The sequence below is a fragment of the Rattus norvegicus genome, chromosome 4 (genome assembly GCF_021556685.1).
Source record: "Rattus norvegicus strain SHRSP/BbbUtx chromosome 4, alternate assembly SHRSP_T2T, whole genome shotgun sequence".
In the NCBI taxonomy this organism is placed as follows: Eukaryota; Metazoa; Chordata; class Mammalia; order Rodentia; family Muridae; genus Rattus; species Rattus norvegicus.
The window spans coordinates 174,801,093-174,825,338 of NC_141537.1; the positions used below are offsets into that span (position 1 = coordinate 174,801,093).

The window sequence follows — 24,246 nt, forward strand, 5'->3', positions numbered from 1 at the left end:
CACCAAGAGTCCAGTGTGAAGAATGTTGTGGTTACCAGTTATGAGCGCCTGGATGAGGTAGGGGTGTGAGGGAGTAGGATTGGGGATGTACCTTCCTAGTGGGATCTGGTTTGGATCCTCCTTTCCCTATACATATGTGGTCACACACAATTACATTCCGTGACTTTATTTAAAACCCAAGAAAGTGATAGCCTTGCTGGGTAAAACATCTAGTCTACAGACTGCTGTCTAGTCCTTTACTGGTCCTTCTCAATGCGACAGCCTTGACTTCTCTTCCTGGTCACATAATCCCGGGCTGAATGACATGCCCTTCTACTAAGTGGCAGGTTCCCATGTTTGCACAAACCTGAATCTCTGTAAAGGGCTCTCTGTGGGCCTCCCTCCATGCTAAACTCTTCAAGGATAAGAGTCATAGTAGAACCACCCCAGTCTCCAGTATATTGATGACCCGGTGTCTTTCAAAAGCAAGGTATCTGCGAATATACAGAAAGTGTCCAATGGGAGGAGTGTTTTGTGTAGCACAGCCATCATTCTATTTCCTAAAGAGCCTTGGGGAGTTAATCTGCAGTAGATTCCCAAGCCTGACACAAGAGATCCATCTCCTCACATCCAGTGCAAGATAAGGTCTCTGTAGGCATCACCAAGGCAACAAGGAAATGCATCACTGCACCTGGTGATCCACGTGGTTCTTCACCCACAGTCATCCATCCCAGCTCAGCCTTCCAGGCTCCAGACGCTACCACTGAAGCAGACTCCTCAGCTTCCCAAGAATGGGTAAATGCCCCTCTCACTGCCTTTTGCCTTTGTTTAACCCTTGTCCTGTAGCCCCTGAACAATATCACCATTTCTTGGTTGCTCGTATCAGCCCAAGATATTCCAGCTGACCGCCTCCTTTCAGATGCCCTGACATTTGGCTGGACGAAGCAACAGATGGCATATAGGCCCATTCAGACTTCTAAATGAGTCAAAAAGTATGCTACTTGTAATAAAATAACAATAGAAATTCAGCAATGTGAGAGCATCTGCATGTTCAAGTGTGCCAAGCCAAACCATTATTTGAAACGCCCTTTGTGGCTCTTTACGATTCATGACCAAAAGCTGTTTTTGTTGCCTCAAGTTTTTCTTCTTTTACTCCATATGTGGGAACTGATCACTGATCTAACTCACTGCCTTTGGCTGCTGATAATTTTTTATTTATTTTTCAGTAATTAGGTTTGCCCCCCCCAATTATCCTGAGTGCTGTTTAAAAACTACGTTCCAAATTCTAAAGGCGATTCAAGCAAATGTGCAAAAATAAAACAAAAGAGGAAGGAAGAGAAAGGGAGAAGGATGAAACTAGGCATGTTCGTCCATTGTTCAAAGTTTTTTTGAGACAAGGCCCTACTGTGCAGCCCTGGGTACCCTCAACTCACCAAGTCAACCAGATTGGCCCGGAACTCACAGAGATCTGACTGCCTCTGCCTCCTGTGTGCTGGGACTGAAGGTGTGCATCACCACACCGAGCTATCAGTTCCCATCATAGCAGCCCCGGGTTGTCCAGGTTTCAGAGGCTTGCAGCAACCAGTACTTCTTGGCTGCGCCTTCCTTCACTTCCCCAGGCTCTAAAGTGTACTCCCATCCACAGGGTCACCATACCTGTGCCCTTGAGAAAAAGCTCCTGAACCTTCTCCCTGCTGAAAGCAAAACTGTGAGAGGCTCTATTAATCCACAACAGAATGTGTAGCATCTCTGTATAGCATGAGTACACAATCTACCGGGTTCCTGGATCACCACCTGGGTAAATCACACACGAGAGCTGATGAGGTCCAGATAAGTGTTCCGTGTTTATGGGAGTCACTGGAGGTCATGTGGCAAAGTAGGGGGTGAGCGATCTAATTCAGAAGAGAAGGACTGGTGTTGGAACCACTAATCACACCTGCGCACACAGTGTGGGCACAGTGGAATGTCTGCCTATGAGCAAACCATGACCATCATCTATTGCTAAGGTACATAAATGGGGACAGTTGCCTCTATCATAGAACCCCTCCTATATTTAAAAGTTCTAAAAATATAAATAATTTCTAAAAGCAAGATTTAACTCTTTTATATGCAGTTTTACATTTAAGTTATTGGAAATTATTGGTAAATAGGTAGCGTCTGATATCCATTGTTTGAAAAGCACAGATTTGTCTTAACTAGCACTGACATGCAACATTAACATGATGAATATTTGCGAAAGAGCAAATCCGTGTGTTGGTCAAAGGATTCTGTCAACAGTATGTCACATTCCTCAGTGTGAAGTGCTAATTAAGTCTCTCAGCCAGTTAGATGTGAAATGAAATTAGCTATACTATTAAAATATTAATATTAATTCCTTATCAAGGGTTGATCTCAGCCTTTATCTCTCCCAGGGTTCTAAATGTCCTTGAAGAATTTACATACTAGCATATCCTAGTGTTTTCTAGCACTCGTCTCCTGATCAACATACCTCAGATCCCCGTAAAACAGCAGCAAATGCAGCAGGACATGGAAACAAGCAGGAGACCTAGAGTGGCCTGCACTTGCTCATCACAATGGCTCCATCCCTTTCTGTTAACGGATGCTGCTGCCTCTCTTCATGAGCAGGGAGTTCACCATGGTAGAAATCCGAGGTAGCCCCTATGTGGCAGGGTATGCTGTGGTGAGCTAAAATTAAGAGCAGAAAGACTGAAGAGAGTTTTGAGGCAGAGGGGACTGGGTGGTGTGATTTCTCTGAGCTGTCCTGCTGGTAGAGTGATGAAATTGGAGCTCTCCCTACTTCGCCCGTGGCTCCAGCAGGCTGCTTGCAGTGGGCCCAGATGCAGGTGCATGAAGAAAACTCAGAACTCTCCGAATATCCAAGGGAAGCCTCCATTTCATGCCTGTCGGGTTTGTGGCTAATCTGAGCATCTCTGTGTCCAGGGGAAGCCACTTAATTTAGTGTTATACCCTCCCGACAGATGTGCTGTCACCCAACTTGTCTTTCCTTTCCTCTTGTTTCCTGTCTGTGATATTGAACACAGTCAACAAAAAAACAATGCTTTGTAGCTGCCTGGGTTCCACGTGTGTACGTCTGTTTTAACGTCTCCTGGGACGTACTGCTATAAGCCCATCAAAGTAGGTGGACAAGATTGTGAGGAGTGGAGTCACAGCCGGGTCTCACGGGGCCGAAGGAAGAACAGGGTCTGGAATTCTGAGATTCAGCTCAGGGTCTGAGCCTGGCCACTCCCTCTGCATCTTGGAAGTCTGCTCTTCAAATGAGTCTGGTCGTTCCCTGCCCTTTGACCTTCACTTTCCTATTTTTAAACCTTTTACTTGGCGATCTCTTTTAAAACAGGATTGCTGCAGCGCTCAAGGGACAGTTGCCAACTAATTTCTAGTTCCCTGTAAACAGAAGCAAAGAGTGAAAACCGCAGCATGAGGACTGTTGCCCGTCCTCAGATAGAAGGTCACTGACACACACCTGAGACAGCCCCCCCCCAAAACCGTGCACCCCAACCGTCTCTGCAGTTGTTGAAAAAAAGTTAAGGGTCCTGCTAATTTCGATGTGTCTGTATAATTGGCCCCTCGAGGTCATCGCTAACACTGCTTGAATTCATTTCTGCCATGAGTAAAAACAAACTCCTTACACATAGGGCTTGATCCCTGCCCCACCAGGAGAGCATGTGTTCTTTGCAGGATTTGGGGTTTAAGCCAGCTACATACTCCAAGAATAATCACAACAGAAACCTCTGAGAGTTCTTAGCTTTGATGTGTTCTATGTGGAGGTCACATATTATCTATGCAAATCTATTCTGTTTTACTCTGTGGTGGACAAGGAATCAAACTGGCGTTTTCCTTCTTGAACTGGAAGGCCACAAATGTATGGCTCAGAAGAAAAATAAATTGATTTCTGATAGAATAAGAAACAAAAGTATTAAAATAGCAACTAACTATCCGGTTCTGGTAGTCCTTATGACAGCGAGCCTAAAACAGACCTTTACTTCAGTTATCTTAGTGAAAAGTCGGTGGGCTTCATTTGTGCAGAATATCTTTTGATCATATACACATAGGAATTTTAGTGGTTCTGGATTTGTACTTATAAACTGGAAGAGGTTAAAATATTTCAGAGCACAACTGGCTCAGTATTCAAGGTGTCAGGAGAAGCTGACAAATACTGGTGTCGGAAATGGAAACTCCTTAATTCACAGAACCCAAATCAACTGTGAAATGGCTCACCACTGCATCATGGAGCACTGCAGGAGTCAGAAAGGCACAGCTCTAAGTAAAACACACGGGTTTTGCACATGGGTTTGCCTGACCTTGCAGGTTTGTGTCCATGTGAGTGGCCACACTTTTCTGGGAACCTTCAAACGATGCTGTGGTCCACTGATGACCTGTCAGGCACTTGGAAACTCTCGTCATGGGGTGAGCATCAGTCTTTTCATTGTTTGCCCTTCCTTTGAGAGTGGTCAGGTTGTCTGTGCAGCCGGTCGCTCCTGCCACGGGTCCTCAGCACCTTTGAGGGCTTTCATGTATGTGTGTTCTCACGCTTTCCAGGAGTAAATAAGGACTGCTAGTTCACACAAAGTTGTATTTCCTTTAGGACAGTGGGGGCGGCTAAGATGGCTCCGCCCAGGCTAAGGAAAGAAGAAGCACTGACTTTTAAGACCACAATACTCGATCAACTAACCTTTCAGTGTACAAGAGCAGAAAGCTGGACAGACGACAGCATGCATAACTAGAGCCTCTGCAGCATACTATATGCTGGGAAAGGACACAAAACCAAAGACGAAGAATGACACCCACCATGATGGTTTGTGTCAGCTGTCACCATGTTGGCAGGATCTAGACTCACCTTGAAGACAAGTCTCTGGCCCATCTGTGTCTTTGAGGGGTTCGTAGATTGCGATTATTGAAGTGGAAGGACCACCTGTAACTGTAGACAGCATCATCCCATGGGCCAGGGGTACAGAATTGAATAAAATGAAGAGAATGAGCTAAGCCCCAGCACTCATGGCTTCTGCTTCCTGACGGTCGGTGTGGTGGATGAGCTGCTGTGTGCTCCTGCTGTGATGGATCATGCTGGACTGTGAGCCTAAGCAAAGCCTTCTCTCTTCCTGATGCATACATCTATGTCAGCTACAGTTGGATGATTGACTGGTTGCTAAGTTGGTTTGTTAAATGGTCGGTTGGTTCTGTTGTTTTGACTTTGTGGGTTTTTTTTTTTTTTTGGTTGGTTGGTTGTTCTGGTTTGGTTTTTTTGTTGTTGCTATTGGTGATGTTGTTGCTATAATGTCTAACATCATTTTTTCCAGTATTCTCCTCCCATAATTTTTTTCTAGCTCCTTGAATACCACTTTCAAAGGGGGAGAAAATTAAAGACTAATTAAGATTATGAGAATCAATCTGAGAGTGGTTAAGTTTCAAAGGAATTGTTCCTTTTTATTCTGCTCTTGTGTTTTAGGGCCGTAATAGAAAGTAAGATTTTAGCATATTGTAATTGCTTTCAAGGCAACATAAATTGCCAAGTGGCAGACAGAGTAATCAAATTCCTGTCACTAGTCCCTCTCCTTGTGAGTACCCTCACCACACTCTGCGCCTTTCCCGAGCAGACAGCTGGGCACACAGAAGCTGACAAACAGAAGCTGCACAATGCAGACAGGCTCCATGCTCCAAGGTGCTAGATACCCGATTACGTCAGCACTTTCCATTCTGTACAAGTGTGCACAGTGAGGATGCTTATTTTACACATAAAGAAAGAAAATTCAGGGGCAGGAGTGATGCTCAGAAATTATGAGCGCTTGGAACTTTTGCAAAGAACCAGGATTCAGTTCCCAGAATCCACCTCGGAAGACCCATAATCACCCATAGCTCCAAATCCAGGGGAGGATACCCTCTTTAAAGATTTATTTATTTTATTTATACAAGTACACTGTAGCTGTCTTCATGCACACGAGAAGAGGGCATTGGATCCCATTTACAGATGGTTGTGAGCCACCATGTGGTTGCTGGGAATTGAACTCAGGACCTCTGGAAGAGCAGTTAACTGCTCTTAACCTCTGAGCCATCCCTCCAGCTCCTGGATACCCTCTTTAAAAATTAAAAAATACACACACACACACACACACACACACACACACACACACACACACACACACACACTAAGAATGTCCCAGCTTAACTGGCATATACAGTATAGAGCTAAGGGTTAAATCCAGAAATGTTTGGAAACAAACAAGTTTCGAACCTTTACAGTGTCTTCTTCCAGATTATCGGGGGCCATGCTGAGGGTGGGGAGGGATCAGTACATAGGCATGTGATGGATCAGGGTAGGTAATTTGACAGAAAGCTAGGCTTCATAGTTAAGTTACAATATAGCATCGTGCCCATCTTTTTTGTTTTTTTGTTTTTGAGTTGTATTTTTTTTTTGAAAAAGTGATTCTAAGTCCTGGCCCACATTTTAGTCTGTTTATATGTCCTGGCTTAAGCGTTTGTTATAGAATTACGAAGAGTAAGAGAGGAGAAAGCACATTGAGAATTGAAATGAGAAAGGGCAGCATTTTTATTGATCCTTCTCTCTTGGAGGCTCATTAGCTCTCAGATGAACTCTGATTATTGCCAACAAATACACAACACTCTCCTTGTTTTAAGTTGCTAAACTGCCTCAAGCCACCACAGACAGATTCGTCTGAAATGGACTTATGGTTGCTGCTGGAGGTGGTTTTAAAAACAAAATCTCCTTTAGATAGTTTAGATACAAGACTTCTTTTTGCTTTTCCCCAGGCTGCTGCGGGATGCACAAGGTGAAGACTACTTTAAAAGCTGGTACCAGGAGCTTTTGGCCGCTCTCCAGTTCTGTGCAGGAGAAGCCCTGATCGAAGAGCTTTCCAAAGAGCAGAAACTTGTCAAACTCCTGGGTGATATTGGAGAAAAAGTGAAGTCGGCTGGCGATGCTCAGAGAAAGGTTGGTGAGGGAAATCAATCTTCAGGATCATGTGAAGTGTCTGCCTTTGAGTCAAAGGTTTCAGATTTATATCTTAGAAGACAGATTCCTCAAAGGCACTTACTTTAAGAAAAAGTTTAAATGAGGTACTTGGTTCATTTACTTTTTCTTAATGTTAATAATATTCTCAATCAGCAGGACGCAAATGACTTTGGTAGGTAGCCATGTTCGACATAGGCATTCCATGGTGTGAAGACACACACTTGAAAGAACTTTGATCAAGGGAAAAAAATATCCTGATGAAATAATGTTTCTTTAAATCTTATTTGACTTTTAATGGTGTAAATGTGAAAATGCCCCTGTGTGTGTGTGTGTATGTGTGTGTGTGTGTGTGTGTGTGTGTGTGTGTGTATGTGCATATGTGAGTGAGTGTTGCCCAGAGGTCAGAAGATGGGAGCAGATCTCTGACAGTACAGTTCCAGGCAGTTGTGAGTTGCCTGACTTTGGCTTTGGGAACAGAACTCAACTCTTCTGGAAGACCAGCAAACACTCTTAGCTTTTAAGGACTACTGCATGATCTCTACAGACGCCGAGGTTACAAGCTTAACAGAGCACCACAATCAGGTTATGGGAAAGATCACAATTTAGCTCTCTACTGCTCTAAAAAGCACGTTTGATAACAAATAGAACTACTTAAACAAAAGGCAACAGTACTATGGGCAGTCATATTTTTATTAAGGTCCACAAATAATAACTAAAATACTCTGTCTCTTTCTCACTGGCATAACTGCATCTAACTCTTCTTCTTCTTGCCGTAAATGAAGCACACTGGATCTTTTTAATTATCTGCATCATTAGCTTTTGTCATTGATGGGGACCATTAAGGAAGTAGTTTTAAGTTTGATGCTGCACACTAAGGAGGGCAGTGGGCACCCGCCCTCTGCATAAAGAGTGTTTTTCAATAACAGTTGATTACTTACCACTGATGAGAAGGTAAGGATTTAAATATGACCAAAACATAATCTTGTCTTCAAGGAAACTCATAGCTCACTGTCTAAAATCAACAAGGATGCTTAAGACTTTATAATAACAGCAACACATAAAATGCCCTAAGTTTGTTTCCCAAACTAGGATTTCCATAGGAAGTCACAACTGAACTGCCTTTGATAAGAATACCTAAGGCTATACTATTTCATTTATGTGGGCAGTGGCAGACTAAAATGAACAAATATGGAATGTATTCTTTAATGGTAAATATATAAATACCCCTAGGATACTTCAGACATGCGACAGGTAGCACCTTTTTATGTCTTTTGGCTTCTCAATATTACTTTAAGGTCTTTAGTTATTTTCTAATGTTAGATCCAAAAAGTGATAACTACATTGGCAGAACTCCCCAAAAATTTTGATTTAGTTTTTCGTTTGTTTGTTTCTTAAATCTCTTGCTTAAGAATCCCTCGGGGCTCAGGTGCACATCATAGCTGAATAATTCCAACACCTTTTTGATAATGGACATCAAGTTCCAGAGATTATTAAATCCTTCCCGTAAACTGGCAGTATTGGAAGGGAAACAAAACAAACATCATTTCTATGAAAATACGAGGCGTATACCCAGGAGGCAGAAGGGACGGGGAATATCTATCCTTACAGACTTTTCCATTATATTATATTGCAGTATTTTTTATCATTTGAGAATTCCACACATATAATGTGTTTTGATCAACTCCATCCGGTTCTGTACCCTCCCATCCTCCTGTATCTTCCCTACTGATTTCCCTCCCAGCTTCATCCACCTGTTTGTCTATCACCGAGTCCACTCAGAACTTCTGTATGTGAATGTGTATGAGGCCATCCACTGGAGCACAGGTAACCTGTCATCCAGGGTTACATCTCGAAGGACACTGACTCTGTCTCCCTCAGTAGCCATCAGTTAGCAGCTAGGGGTGGGGCATTGTGAGCCTCTCCCCCGTCCATGTTCAGGTTTTGACTGGCTTGATCCTAAGTGGGTCTTATTCCTGCAGGCACAAATACTGTTAGTATGTGTTTACCTTGTGTTTAGTATGTGTTGCCCTTGTGTTTACAGAACACAGTTTTGCATCAATCATCAGCTATTTCTGGCTCTTATAAATGTTATGCCCTCTCTTCCATCATGGTCTCTTGTTAATTGGCTTTTCTTAGGGTTGTGTGTATGTACAATGTCTCGGGATGCACACATGTGTGGCCTGGGTGTGGGAGTGGGTTTACAACTTTGAGGAGTTGGTTCTAGTCTACTGTGGGGTCTGGGGCTCTTACTTGGGTCGTCAGGCTTGCTTGAAAGCACTTTTGCCTCATGAGCCATCTCCCATCTTGATAGCTCTTTGAAAATTATTCTATTTTCTGTTTAAATAAAAAGCACCGAATTAAACCTAACTGCACAAAATGATGAAGAGGTTTTGCTTAATGGAGGTATTACCAGACACTGTGATCCATCAAAACTTCTCCTTAGCTTCCCTGAAATGCAACAGAAATTAGAAAATGGAAACTCATGAAGGAAATTTGTTTTACTTACAATTCGGCCAAACCAGCATGAGGATGACTGCTAACTGGTTTTATTTTCCTGTAGTAATGTTGTGCCTTCACATAAAACATCCACCAAAGACAAGGAATATGTCTGAGCTAATTGCCTATGAGATAAGTGGTCAGAACCAGGGGCAAGCTCTTCCTGTGTGTGAAAATGTGAATTCCTGTGGAAATTTGCATTCTGTGGGGTCTATCGATTTAGGGGTCGCTCTTTCTGGAGCATAGATTCCTCTTCATGATATTTATCAGGTAAATCCACAAATAAAATATGCAAAAAGGAGAAATGTAAAAAAAAATCAGAGAGGAACTTTCCCTTCCTCTACATTCTGGAGGAAGTACATTTTGTCAACTGACATGAATCAAGAGTAGGAGCTAAGAAACTCTGGGAATTAAACACCGTTAACCATATTAAATTTCATTTATGTCAAACCTGGGGTGAAAAGAACTTAGAAGTGAAGTCAGTGGTATTGAATGAACTGTTTGTTCACATAAAGTATTGCTCCTGACAGCACCATGTTGTGGACAGTTTTTTGTCACTGCTTCACTAAGGGGTGTAAATATCTTTTGTAAAATGCACTGACTATTACTTATAAAACTTGATAGCTATAAAGGAAGAGTTGGGGAAATTATTTGAAAGAGATCAAGTTAATAATTGCTTCATACAGGGTTTGAAATCAGTGGACCACAGTCAAGTCCAACCCGCCCTGACTTTTGACAGTAGCACAATGCTTTATTTGCTCTTCGCTTCTGGTTGAACCTGAGGTCATTGAGAAAGGACATGACCTCTTTGGCTGAGTGTTTTCACCTCCACTCATTGTTGTCGATTGACTGCTCCGCCCTCGTGTATCATACACCACCCACCTGATCCTGGTGCCAACCACATTTAATCAATACAAGGAAGTGGTAACTCAAAAAGAGTTGAGTTCTTTACGGTTTCTTAAACACTGTTTTTCTGATTTTTTTCTTTCAGGATGTGCTAAAGAAGGAGATTGGCAGTCTAGAAGAATTCTTTAAAGATATAAAGACTTGCCATCTTCCTCTGAACCCGGCCCTGTGCGTAAAAGGAATTGATCGGGATGTAAGCCAATTTACTTAATAGATTAATAGGCTGTTTCCTTTTCTATTCTTTAGTTCATCAAATAGTTTTGCATAATAATTCAAACATAAATATTGCAACTGCTTTAAGGAAAATAATTTAATCCCGTTCACACGGAAGAGTTGAGAGAACACTCATCCTGCAGTGTGATTTGTTGGTTTAGAAATAAACATACTGGGAAGGGGCGGCACAGGTCTTCCTGGTTGCTGCCGCTGCAGAGAGCCCCTGGGCAGCACCCCACGAGCGAACTTGAGCCTCGGGACCACAGGTAAGACCAAATTTTCTGCTGCAAGAAAGCTGCCTGGTGAGCTTGGGACACACGGAAGCAGAATTTCTCTAGAACCGGGCACGTTCTGGGTTTACCGGAAGTCCCACACCCGCGGATCCCGGCCCGCAGCAGCTCTCTGCTCCCAGACCCGGTGAGAGAGAGACCCAACCGCCTGGTCAGGTGGGCACTCCTGAGGCTGCAGAGCGGAAGAGACCACCAACACTGCTCACCCCTGCCCACATCCCTGGCCCAAGAGGAAACTGTATAAGGCCTCTGGGCTCCCGTGGGGGAGGGCCCAGGAGCGGCAGGACCCCTGCCAGAGACACCGCCGGACCCTGAAGGAAACAGACCGGATAAACAGTTCTCTGCACCCAAATCCCGTGGGAGGGAGAGCTAAACCTTCAGAGAGGCAGACAGGCCTGGGAAACCAGAAGAGACTGCTCCCTGCACACACATCTCGGACGCCAGAGGAAAAAGCCAAAGACCATCTGGAACCCTGGTGCACTGAAGCTCCCGGAAGGGGCGGCACAGGTCTTCCTGGTTGCTGCCGCTGCAGAGAGCCCCTGGACAGCACCCCACGAGCAAACCTGAGCCTCGGGACCACAGGTAAGACCAAATTTTCTGCTGCAAGAAAGCTGCCTGGTGAACTCAAGACACAGGCCCACAGGAACAGCTGAAGACCTGTAGAGAGGAAAAACTACACGCCCGAAAGCAGAACACTCTGTCCCCATAACTGACTGAAAGAGAGGAAAACAGGTCTACAGCACTCCTGACACACAGGCTTATAGGACAGTCTAGCCACTGTCAGAAATAGCAAAACAAAGTAACACTAGAGATAATCTGATGGCAAGAGGCAAGCGCAGGAACCCAAGCAACAGAAACCAAGACTACATGCCATCATCGGAGCCCAATTCTCCCACCAAAACAAACATGGAATATCCAAACACACCAGAAAAGCAAGATCTAGTTTCAAAATCATATTTGATCATGATGCTGGAGGACTTCAAGAAAGACCTGAACACACTTAGGGAAGCACAGGAAAACATTAATAAACAAGTAAAAGCCTACAGAGAGGAATCGCAAAAATCCCTGAAAGAATTCCAGGAAAACACAATCAAACAGTTGAAGGAATTAAAAATGGAAATAGAAGCAATCAAGAAAGAACACATGGAAACAACCCTGGATATAGAAAACCAAAAGAAGAGACAAGGAGCTGTAGATACAAGCTTCACCAACAGAATACAAGAGATGGAAGAGAGAATCTCAGGAGCAGAAGATTCCATAGAAATCATTGACTCAACTGTCAAAGATAATGTAAAGCGGAAAAAGCTACTGGTCCAAAACATACAGGAAATCCAGGACTCAATGAGAAGATCAAACCTAAGGATAATAGGTATAGAAGAGAGTGAAGACTCCCAGCTCAAAGGACCAGTAAATATCTTCAACAAAATCATAGAAGAAAACTTCCCTAACCTAAAAAAAGAGATACCCATAGACATAGAAGAAGCCTACAGAACTCCAAATAGATTGGACCAGAAAAGAAACACCTCCCGTCACATAATTGTCAAAACACCAAACGCACAAAATAAAGAAAGAATATTAAAAGCAGTAAGGGAAAAAGGTCAAGTAACATATAAAGGGAGACCTATCAGAATCACACCAGACTTCTCGCCAGAAACTATGAAGGCCAGAAGATCCTGGACTGATGTTATACAGACCCTAAGAGAACACAAATGCCAGCCCAGATTACTGTATCCAGCAAAACTCTCAATTAACATTGATGGAGAAACCAAGATATTCCATGACAAAACCAAATTTACACAATATCTTTCTACAAATCCAGCACTACAAAGGATAATAAATGGTAAAGCCCAACATAAGGAGGCAAGCTATACCCTAGAAGAAGCAAGAAACTAATCGTCTTGGCAACAAAACAAAGAGAATGAAAGCACACAAACATAACCTCACATCCAAATATGAATATAACGGGAAGCAATAATCACTATTCCTTAATATCTCTCAATATCAATGGCCTCAACTCCCCAATAAAAAGACATAGATTAACAAACTGGATACGCAACGAGGACCCTGCATTCTGCTGCCTACAGGAAACACACCTCAGAGACAAAGACAGACACTACCTCAGAGTGAAAGGCTGGAAAACAACTTTCCAAGCAAATGGTCAGAAGAAGCAAGCTGGAGTAGCCATTCTAATATCAAATAAAATCAATTTCCAACTAAAAGTCATCAAAAAAGATAAGGAAGGACACTTCATATTCATCAAAGGAAAAATCAACCAAGATGAACTCTCAATCCTAAATATCTATGCCCCAAATAAAAGGGCACCTACATATGTAAAAGAAACCTTACTAAAGCTCAAAACACACATTGCACCTCACACAATAATAGTGGGAGATTTCAACACCCCACTCTCATCAATGGACAGATCATGGAAACAGAAATTAAACAGTGATGTAGACAGACTAAGAGAAGTCATGAGCCAAATGGACTTAACGGATATTTATAGAACATTCTATCCTAAAGCAAAAGGATATACCTTCTTCTCAGCTCCTCATGGTACTTTCTCCAAAATTGACCATATAATTGGTCAAAAAACGGGCCTCAACAGGTACAGAAAGATAGAAATAATCCCATGCGTGCTATCGGACCACCACGGCCTAAAACTGGTCTTCAATAACAATAAGGGAAGAATGCCCACATATACGTGGAAATTGAACAATGCTCTACTCAATGATAACCTGGTCAAGGAAGAAATAAAGAAAGAAATTAAAAACTTTTTAGAATTTAATGAAAATGAAGATACAACATACTCAAACTTATGGGATACAATGAAAGCTGTGCTAAGAGGAAAACTCATAGCGCTGAGTGCCTGCAGAAAGAAACAGGAAAGAGCATATGTCAGCAGCTTGACAGCACACCTAAAAGCTCTAGAACAAAAAGAAGCAAATACACCCAGGAGGAGTAGAAGGCAGGAAATAATCAAACTCAGAGCTGAAATCAACCAAGTAGAAACAAAAAGGACCATAGAAAGAATCAACAGAACCAAAAGTTGGTTCTTTGAGAAAATCAACAAGATAGATAAACCCTTAGCCAGACTAACGAGAGGACACAGAGAGTGTGTCCAAATTAACAAAATCAGAAATGAAAAGGGAGACATAACTACAGATTCGGAGGAAATTCAAAAAATCATCAGATCTTACTATAAAAACCTATATTCAACAAAATTTGAAAATCTTCAGGAAATGGACAATTTCCTAGACAGATACCAGGTATCGAAGTTAAATCAGGAACAGATAAACCAGTTAAACAACCCCATAACTCCTAAGGAAATAGAAGCAGTCATTAAAGGTCTCCCAACCAAAAAGAGCCCAGGTCCAGACGGGTTTAGTGCAGAATTCTATCAAACCTTCATAGAAGACCTTATACCAATATTATCCAAACTATTCCACAAAATTGAAACAGATGGAGCACTACCGAATTCCTTCTACGAAGCCACAATTACTCTTATACCTAAACCACACAAAGACACAACAAAGAAAGAGAACTTCAGACCAATTTCCCTTATGAATATCGACGCAAAAATACTCAATAAAATTCTGGCAAACCGAATTCAAGAGCACATCAAAACAATCATCCACCATGATCAAGTAGGCTTCATCCCAGGCATGCAGGGATGGTTTAATATACGGAAAACCATCAACGTGATCCATTATATAAACAAACTGAAAGAACAGAACCACATGATCATTTCATTAGATGCTGAGAAAGCATTTGACAAAATTCAACACCCCTTCATGATAAAAGTCCTGGAAAGAATAGGAATTCAAGGCCCATACCTAAACATAGTAAAAGCCATATACAGCAAACCAGTTGCTAACATTAAACTAAATGGAGAGAAACTTGAAGCAATCCCACTAAAATCAGGGACTAGACAAGGCTGCCCACTCTCTCCCTACTTATTCAATATAGTTCTTGAAGTTCTAGCCAGAGCAATCAGACAACAAAAGGAGATCAAAGGGATACAGATCGGAAAAGAAGAGGTCAAAATATCACTATTTGCAGATGACATGATAGTATATTTAAGTGATCCCAAAAGTTCCACCAGAGAACTACTAAAGCTGATAAACAACTTCAGCAAAGTGGCTGGGTATAAAATTAACTCAAATAAATCAGTTGCCTTCCTCTATACAAAAGAGAAACAAGCCGAGAAAGAAATTAGGGAAACGACACCCTTCATAATAGACCCAAATAATATAAAGTACCTCGGTGTGACTTTAACCAAGCAAGTAAAAGATCTGTACAATAAGAACTTCAAGACACTGAGGAAAGAAATTGAAGAAGACCTCAGAAGATGGAAAGATCTCCCATGCTCATGGATTGGCAGGATTAATATGGTAAAAATGGCCATTTTACCAAAAGCAATCTACAGATTCAATGCAATCCCCATCAAAATACCAATCCAATTCTTCAAAGAGTTAGACAGAACAATTTGCAAATTCATCTGGAATAACAAAAAACCCAGGATAGCTAAAGCTATCCTCAACAATAAAAGGACTTCAGGGGGAATCACTATCCCTGAACTCAAGCAGTATTACAGAGCAATAGTGATAAAAACTGCATGGTATTGGTACAGAGACAGACAGATAGACCAATGGAATAGAATTGAAGACCCAGAAATGAACCCACACACCTATGGTCACTTGATTTTTGACAAAGGAGCCAAAACCATCCAATGGAAAAAAGATAGCATTTTCAGCAAATGGTGCTGGTTCAACTGGAGGGCAACATGTAGAAGAATGCAGATCGATCCATCCTTATCACCCTGTACAAAGCTTAAGTCCAAGTGGATCAAGGACCTCCACATCAAACCAGACACACTCAAACTAATAGAAGAAAAACTAGGGAAGCATCTGGAACACATGGGCACTGGAAAAAATTTCCTGAACAAAACACCAATGGCTTATGCTCTAAGATCAAGAATCGACAAATGGGATCTCATAAAACTGCAAAGCTTCTGTAAGGCAAAGGACACTGTGGTTAGGACAAAACGGCAACCAACAGATTGGGAAAAGATCTTTACCAATCCTACAACAGATAGAGGCCTTATTTCCAAAATATACAAAGAACTCAAGAAGTTATGCCGCAGGGAAACAAATAACCCTATTAAAAAATGGGGTTCAGAGCTAAACAAAGAATTCACAGCTAAGGAATGCCGAATGGCGGAGAAACACCTAAAGAAATGTTCAGCATCTTTAGTCATAAGGGAAATGCAAATCAAAACAACCCTGAGATTTCACCTCACACCAGTGCGATTGGCTAAGATCAAAAACTCAGGTGACAGCAGATGCTGGCGAGGATGTGGAGAAAGAGGAACACTCCTCCATTGTTGGTGGGATTGCAGACTGGTAAAACCATTCTGGAAATCAGTCTGGAGGTTCCTCAGAAAATTGGACATTGAACTGCCTGAGGATCCAGCTATACCTCTCTTGGGCATATACCCAAAAGATGCCTCAACATATAAAAGAGACACGTGCTCCACTATGTTCATCGCAGCCTTATTTATAATAGCCAGAAAATGGAAAGAACCCAGATGCCCTTCAACAGAGGAATGGATACAGAAAATGTGGTACATCTACACAATGGAATATTACTCAGCTATCAAAAACAACGAGTTTATGAAATTCGTAGGCAAATGGTTGGAACTGGGAAATATCATCTTGAGTGAGCTAACCCAATCACAGAAAGACATATATGGTATGCACTCATTGATAAGTGGCTATTAGCCCAAATGCTTGAATTACCCTAGATACCTAGAACAAATGAAACTCAAGACGGATTATCAAAATGTGAATGCTTCATTCCTTCTTTAAAAGGGGAACAAGAATACCCTTGGCAGGGAAGAGAGAGGCAAAGATTAAAACAGAGACTGAAGGAACACCCATTCAGAGCCTGCCCCACATGTGGCCCATACATATACAGCCACCCAATTAGACAAGATGGATGAAGCAAAGAAGTGCAGACCGACAGGAGCCGGATGTAGATCGCTCCTGAGAGACACAGCCAGAATACAGCAAATACAGAGGCAAATGCCAGCAGCAAACCACTGAACTGAGAATAGGACCCCCGTTGAAGGAATCAGAGAAAGAACTGGAAGATCTTGAAGGGGCTCGAGACCCCATATGTACAACAATGGCAAGCAACCAGAGGTTACAGGGACTAAGCCACTACCTAAAGACTATACATGGACTGACCCTGGACTCTGACCTCATAGGTAGCAATGAATATCCTAGTAAGAGCACCAGTGGAAGGGGAAGCCCTGGGTCCTGCTAAGACTGAACCCCCAGTGAACTAGACTGGTGGGGGGAGGGCGGCAATGGGGGGAGGGTTGGGAGGGGAACACCCATAAGGAAGGGGAGGGGGGAGGGGGATGTTTGCCCAGAAACCGGGAAAGGGAATAACACTCGAAATGTATATAAGAAATACTCAAGTTAATAAAAAAAAAAGAAAAAAAAAAGAAATAAACATACTTTGTTGAAATATAAAAGAGAGCGAAGGTATTTCTCATGCTGACGGGACTCGTTTAACTACTTTGGGTGCTGGCATTGGGAACTCCATGCACGAAACTTTTCTGTATCCCTCTGAGTGAATAAGGGAAGGAGCAGCTGGCAGAGCTGGCTACAATTCCATGCTTATTTATACTGCGTGTAGAACAAGTCATTACATTAATGCATTTAGCTACCCGTCTCCACTTTGATTCAATTTAATATGCATCAGTGCCCGTGTATCAGTGTGTTATAGTATATGTTTTGTGATTTTTAACCCTGGCTGTAAAGCCTTTCCTAGTATTTCCAGACTAGAGACTTCCTTCACTTTCTGCTCCTGATTCTCTGTCACGGGTACTTCCTCAACCACCTCTCTCTGACTTAGACTCTCTCTTTCTCCTTTGTTCCAACCAAACTTTATTATCCACCTTCTCAGAAATGCTAGCGTAGGAAGACATTAATAGGGGAAATGATGGACGAGTGAGATTTGAAAGTGAAGAGGTTAAGCTGTCATGCATTAGCAGTAAATGATACTGAAGTCAAGTCATAAGACAGCAAACCCAATGGTCAGAGAAAATCAGCCTAGTGACGGTGTAAATGGAAAAGGATTGCTGATGGCATGGGCACCGTGATCTCTATGACTCTGCTACTGTCAAGACCCCACTTACAAAATTTTCTGACACACTTCACAAACATATTTGGAAGAAAATAGTAAGACACTAAGTCCTGTAAATTGCCATGTATCAATGTGGGCTAAAATTTGAAACATTACTAAGGCTTTAAAAATTGTGGGAGTTTTCAAGTGTTGAATGTGTTTATTGACTAATGTATAGAGAAGATATGCAGGTTAGAGGTGTTTAAGGTAGAAAGAAAAACAGAAAGTACTATAGTTCTTAGGTTCTGCTTCTTCTTTTGAGTGAATATGTGTGTGTATGTGTGCATGCGTGTGTGCTTTTGTGTGTGTGTGTGTGTGCACGTGTTTAAGGATTAGAATGACATGATTTGGAAATTATAGGTAGATTTTGGTTTAGACATGCCTGGGGTAGAAGGTTGCTGTAAGTGCTGTTTGTGCTGAGGACTGGTTCTTACACAGCCAGGATTAGCTGTCTGTGCCAACAGTCAACAGTATGGGAAGTTCTATCACCCAGCTGCTAAGGGCATAGTCCTTCTCTATACCGGAAGTCCTACCCCGAGGCTCAAGAGCTACCCCAAGTAAAGCCACCCCATGGCCCTATTTGCTGTGACCCTCTCTGTCTGGAATAGAGCTTCGCATCTGTGGTACAACAGTGGACGCCACTGACATAATATGGCACTGTCATGTGACAAATCCTAACCTGCTCTCTAATCCTACTGTGCAGTGGGGAGAGAAATGATACAACTGAAAGGAATGTGTGGAAACTCTCCATTCTAACAGAGATGCTTACAGAACATTCTAGAAGAAGCCATGTGCAAGCTAGGAGTGCGGTAGGGCCTTCAATTAGAGGAAGAGTCTTACTTATCACCAGAACCTCCATGATGGGAGACAAATCCACACATGTCGGCAATTTGGACAAATCTGTCTTTCAGAACTCATAATTGCTGACTGCAAAGAAATCATAGCTCCTGTTTGAATACAATGCAATAAGGCGCTCTCTCTCTCCCTCTGCCTCTCCCTCTCCCTCCCTCTCTCCTCCTCTCTCTCCCCCACCCCCCTGTGTATGTGTGTGTGTGTGTGCGTGCGTGTGTGTGTGTTTTACAGATGTCACATAAACAAAACCACCATCTAAATGTCTAGTCATGTAAACATTTGCAGTCAAAGTTCACATCCCATTACACAACAAAAACTGCACACGGGTGAGGGGATTTATAAATGTAGATCTTCGGTTACAGTGCCATTTTCATTGTTCATAGAGAACTTATTCTCATGAGAAGCCTCACAAGCAATGCAAGGAAGCTATTTGGTGTGTGTAGACCACTAAGCCCAACGACTTCAACAAATGTGGGAAAGTTCCAGTCTGTGCTCTATCAATGGGAGAAAGGCTCAGGCCTTTCACAATTTGTTTTATACATCATTGCTCTCAAAGGCAAAAGGCAAGGGTCTTAGATTTGTAAGGGCTGTGCTCTCCTTGCAAAATAAAACAAAACAAAACAAAACTCAACCACAGTCCCTCGGGGAACTGTTAGTTGAACGATTCCTTATTTCTCTTTGATTTGCTGAGGTATGACCAGGTAGGAGCTGAGAGTCACTTAGTGCCTCCATCTCTTTGGATAGAAAAGCAAATACCAGACGTTTTATTTACTTACAGCTTCCTTTTTTTTTTCCTTCTAATTTTATATCTGAGTCAAGTCTCTGCTTGTCAAGGTCAGAGGTCATACCATTTTTTTCTTTCTTCCCCTTCTATCTTCCCTCGTTCTTTCTACTTTTTCCAGTTTACCAAACATAAAATCATCTACAAGACTTTGATTCAGTCTTCCCTTGCCCCCTACATCTGACTTTTATAATCTACATTTTAGACTTTGATTTTTAAGTTGTCTTTGCCTTTCCCCACCCAGGAAACCCATCCTCTATTTTTGGATACACTTGTCTCTCATAATCTTCAAGATCTAGTTCACCTCCAAATGACTTTACTCTTCAAATGCTCCTTCATTCGACTGTGATAAATTCCTTTGTGAATTTTCCATTTATACTTTCCATAAAGTATTTCCATAGGTATATACTTTAATGCCAGTTTTCATTGACATGTTAACTAGGTACAGTGCTTTCTGTTAGCATCCAGATGATGGTTTGCACATAGTAGTTGTTGATAATAGGATATTTTGACATGACTTTTAATGCATTTCTCAGTCACCTTTTGATTTTCCCTGTTCATTTTACAGGGCATCCTTCAAAACAAGCCCTACAAATTGGAATTGAAAATTTGAAAACCACTTATCTAGACTCATTTCTGTCTAATGTAGGCATTCATAATTCTAGAGCACGATAAGATTGTAAGATTCCCTAATTAATTCTATAGCGTGAGAAGTTCATAGCATTCATTAAAGGTCCACACAGTTCTCACAGCAGAAACTCATGGGTTTCATGCAGCCCCACCTTTAAAACTGTAAAACTCAAATTTATTCAGCACGCAAGGGTTTGTGTTTGGTTAGTGATTAGATTAGATTTATGTTGACAACTAAGTTAAGAAATAGATTCCTATCTTCTTAGCTCATCCCAATGTCAGATGTCAGAACTGCGTCTTCAAACTGATCCTTCAATACATATTGATGTCGTATTTCACTAACTCAATAGATCGTACAGATCAAATCCCTTTCTTTCTTTTCGTATTGATTTAACTCTTTACTACTCTAAGCACAGGAAGCTTCAATTCTCAAATAAATTGGCAAAAACGAGCACAAGGGAAAGATGAGTAGAAGTGGTCAACCTTGGTAAACTTAAAACATAAATGGGAAATGAGATGAAAGAGACATAAGAGGGAAACTGTGCTAAGCTATTATCTACAAAGAAAATATTTGCTAAGAAAAGTGTTAATGCTATAGACCTCATCCCATAGTCTTAGCTCATAACTTCTTCTACCAAAATGCTTGAGATACAGTTTCTTTATTCTCTGCTTTTCAGTGTAGTAGAGGCATGTGACGGAATAGTTTTAAAATCTTACCGATAATAAAATACAGACTAGAATTCTGGCCTCTCTTAACTGTGAATGCATGTTTTGTAAAATGTGCTCCAGGGCAAAACAAGACAAACAAACAAAAAACCAACAACAAGACAAAACAAGCAACAAGAACAATAAAAGCCCTGAAAGAAAGTATTTTTTAAATAGCAAGTTAAACTCTTTTCTATTAACCAACTGTGATAAACACATCCTAGTTTATTTTAAGCGACCTCTTAATTTGCTTTAAGCATAAATACATTTATCGCTATTGCTTGACATATTGTATACCTTTCTGTTCCAAGGGAGAGAGGGTTCATTCTGGCTTACAGTTCCAAAGGATAGCGTTCATCATGGCAGGAAAATCATGGTAAGAGATAGCTCAAGCAGAAAGCTCTCTTATAACATTTGTATCCACAAACAGGAAGCAGAGAGAGAAAGCCAGAAGTGAGGCCCACAGTTGTTCCTCCCGCAAGGCTCTGCTCCCTGATGATTCTATAACCACCCCAAACAGCCCCAGCAACTGTGGATCAAGTGTGCAAACACATGAGTTTGTGCAGGAGAATTGTCGTTCGAAACACCATACTTACACTACACAAAGGATGTTCACACAAAGGATGAAGAGGCAGTCCATGGCCTCATGCTTCTCTGAAGCCTCTGTGACTTAAAGCTTGAGAATTAGTTCTGGAATTTGTCATTTAATAGTTTGTAATGTGGTGAAGAATTTGTTTTCAACCTACCATACAGCTGACTTCTCAAATTTAAAGTACAGTGTTTACTCACCCCACCCTATCCTTATGTGAGGAGGATGTGCTCTACAATCCCCTGAAGAATACATGGATTCAAATCTCTAATACTGTGTTCTTTCCCGTGTATAGTCTGTTTCACGTGAACATACCACACAAAGGTTGTGTACATCCTGCTAAGGTAATGAGATGGTGCATGGCTTACTTTATCCTGGGGCTCAGAAGGATGTGCAACTGAAAGCTTGAGAATTCATTCTGGAACTTTCCATTTGCTAGTTTAGATTATGACTGAACTGAGGGTACCTGAAACTGCAAAAAAGCAAGATGTTACAAAAAGGGTGTGCTTGAGATTGGGAGAGTGGTGTTTGCTCACTTTTGACAAGTGCAACTCTTTGTTGAAGTATAACAATTATACTTTTGTTTGTTTGTTTGTTTGTTAATAAGGCTAGCGAATTCTGCACCTTTTCAGAAAGGTGTAGTCTTTAGCTTACTTTGCTCATTTTTTTTCTCTTCTTCTCCTATAGGCATGTTCATATTTCACATCTAATGCCTTGCCATTGAAGATCACTTTCATCAATGCTAATCCAATGGGCAAAAATATCAGTGTTATTTTTAAGGTACAGTAACTCTCCCGAATCCAAAAATTGATTCCAGAAGCAGAACTATTGATTTATTGCTCACAAAAAGAAATGATTGCAGTTATTTCCTCCTGGCAAAAACTCAGAGGTTTCCCAATTATTTCAGAGTCTCTCTGTCTTTACAGAACTCTGGTGTATGCCAAGCTGATTGGCAATAAATCAAACGTTACTGGCTGAATGCCAGGTTTCCTTCAGTTCAAATCTTAAACTAAGTTTGAATAAATGAAGGCATGGGGTCGCCTTTCCCTTTTGAATGGCAGAGAAAGTGAAATGTGTGATAAGCTTCCAGAAGCAGCATTTTATTTTAGCCTAGATTTAAAAATAATAATAGTAATAAAAGTGCACATTACCTGGAATCTGAACAGTATAAAGTACTCAAAGATAGCAATTTGTCTAGAGGAACAGGTATATTTTTAAATATTTAAAAATTTTAAATTAGTACACACACACACACACACACACACACACACACACACACACACACACACGAGATCTTTTAGGAGTCAGCTCTCTTCTTCCACCACGTCGGTCATAGGAATTGAACTCGTCAAGCTTGGCCTCTACTCAGTGACACATCTTACAAGCCATATTTATTCTTGTTCTTGTTGTTGTTATTTATTTTCCTCTTGTCATTTGTTTGTTTGATTGTTCGTTTTTCTTTTCAAGAGAAGGTTTTATGTAGGCTGTCTTTGAACTCCTTGTCCTCAAACCTCTACCTCCAGAGAACTAAAATTACTGGCATGAATGGTCACTTGGCCATTTCCATAAATTGGTTTTACTTTTCTTTCCTCTACAAATAAAAAATTAATAAGGATCATTTTGGTCTTCAGATAACCCCATGGGAAAAGGGTGAAGGGCAGTAACAGGAGTAATGGGGTTGTAGATGGGGCAGACAGGAAGCTTGTGGGGGACGGGGATGCCAGGGGAAGACACAGCTTTTATCAGTCATCCAGTTCATACAGCAAACCATTCAGTGAGGGTCTGGGGTGAACTCCTGCTGGCATGTGGATGATTGTGTTCACACTTGGCATTTGACCCTCAGAACTTTGAGCCATTTGATAGCAAAATGCTCTTTTTCCATGAACAAAAAGAAGAAAGGAGAAGGAGGAGGAGGAGTAGGAGGAGGAGGAGGAGGAGGAGGATACCTTCTCAGGAGTGATTGTCTATATAAATTCAAGGACATTTAAAAAATCAAATTCTTACTAATGGAGAGCACAGAGTCTTTCCCCCCGTTGGAGCCATACCATTTCCTTTGCCTCAGATAAAAACCACACCTGTATTGTTTCTTATTGTCAGATTATTATTGGCTTATCATTTTCCCTGAAAAAAATCACCTTGCAGACTCCACAGTGAAGGTCAGTGATTCACAGGCACTACATTACACATATGCTAATGTATGGCCTAGTAAAGAAGCCACCAGGATTCTAACTGCATCTCTGTGTGTAAGCTCTGACAGAGCTGGTCATCCTCACTTTCAGCCCTCCCTTGGTTGAGTTGGAACTCTGGGTAAACACTCATCCTGCCTCTACATTAACTTTGAATCTAAGAAAATGTCGCAAATGAATAAAGAGATCTATCCAGAGCAATTCCAAGCAGGCCACTCATCCAACTACAGCAGCAGCTCCTGTGACCCAGGCATATGGGCATAGGGAAGAGGAAGGGTACTGCACAACGCTCCAAAGCCTGAGAACGTGACCTGGATGAGAAGGATGGGGATCCTGCGTAGGCTTCTCAGGAGATACAGGGAATCTAAGAAGATTGAAGGCCATATGTATCACAGCCTGTACCTGAAGGTCAAAGGGAATGTATTCAAAAACAAGCAGAT

At 41.6% G+C, this 24,246-nt stretch overlaps 1 protein-coding gene across 7 annotated transcripts in view; it reads left to right on the top strand.

The window, feature by feature from the left end:
* Positions 1-24,246, top strand: part of Pik3c2g (phosphatidylinositol-4-phosphate 3-kinase, catalytic subunit type 2 gamma) — a 366,288-nt gene that overhangs the window by 224,576 nt on the left and 117,466 nt on the right. For 6 of the 7 annotated variants that reach the window (XM_087655648.1, NM_053923.2, XM_087655647.1 and 3 more), the window contains 3 exons: positions 6,763-6,943; positions 10,452-10,559; positions 22,308-22,400. In XM_087655648.1, coding sequence (XP_087511774.1) covers positions 6,763-6,943; positions 10,452-10,559; positions 22,308-22,400 — 382 coding nt within the window. Of the gene's footprint in view, positions 1-6,762; positions 6,944-10,451; positions 10,560-12,459; positions 16,621-21,342; positions 21,408-22,307; positions 22,401-24,246 lie in introns of those variants that run through there. The other variant, XM_087655650.1, reaches the window with a different exon arrangement.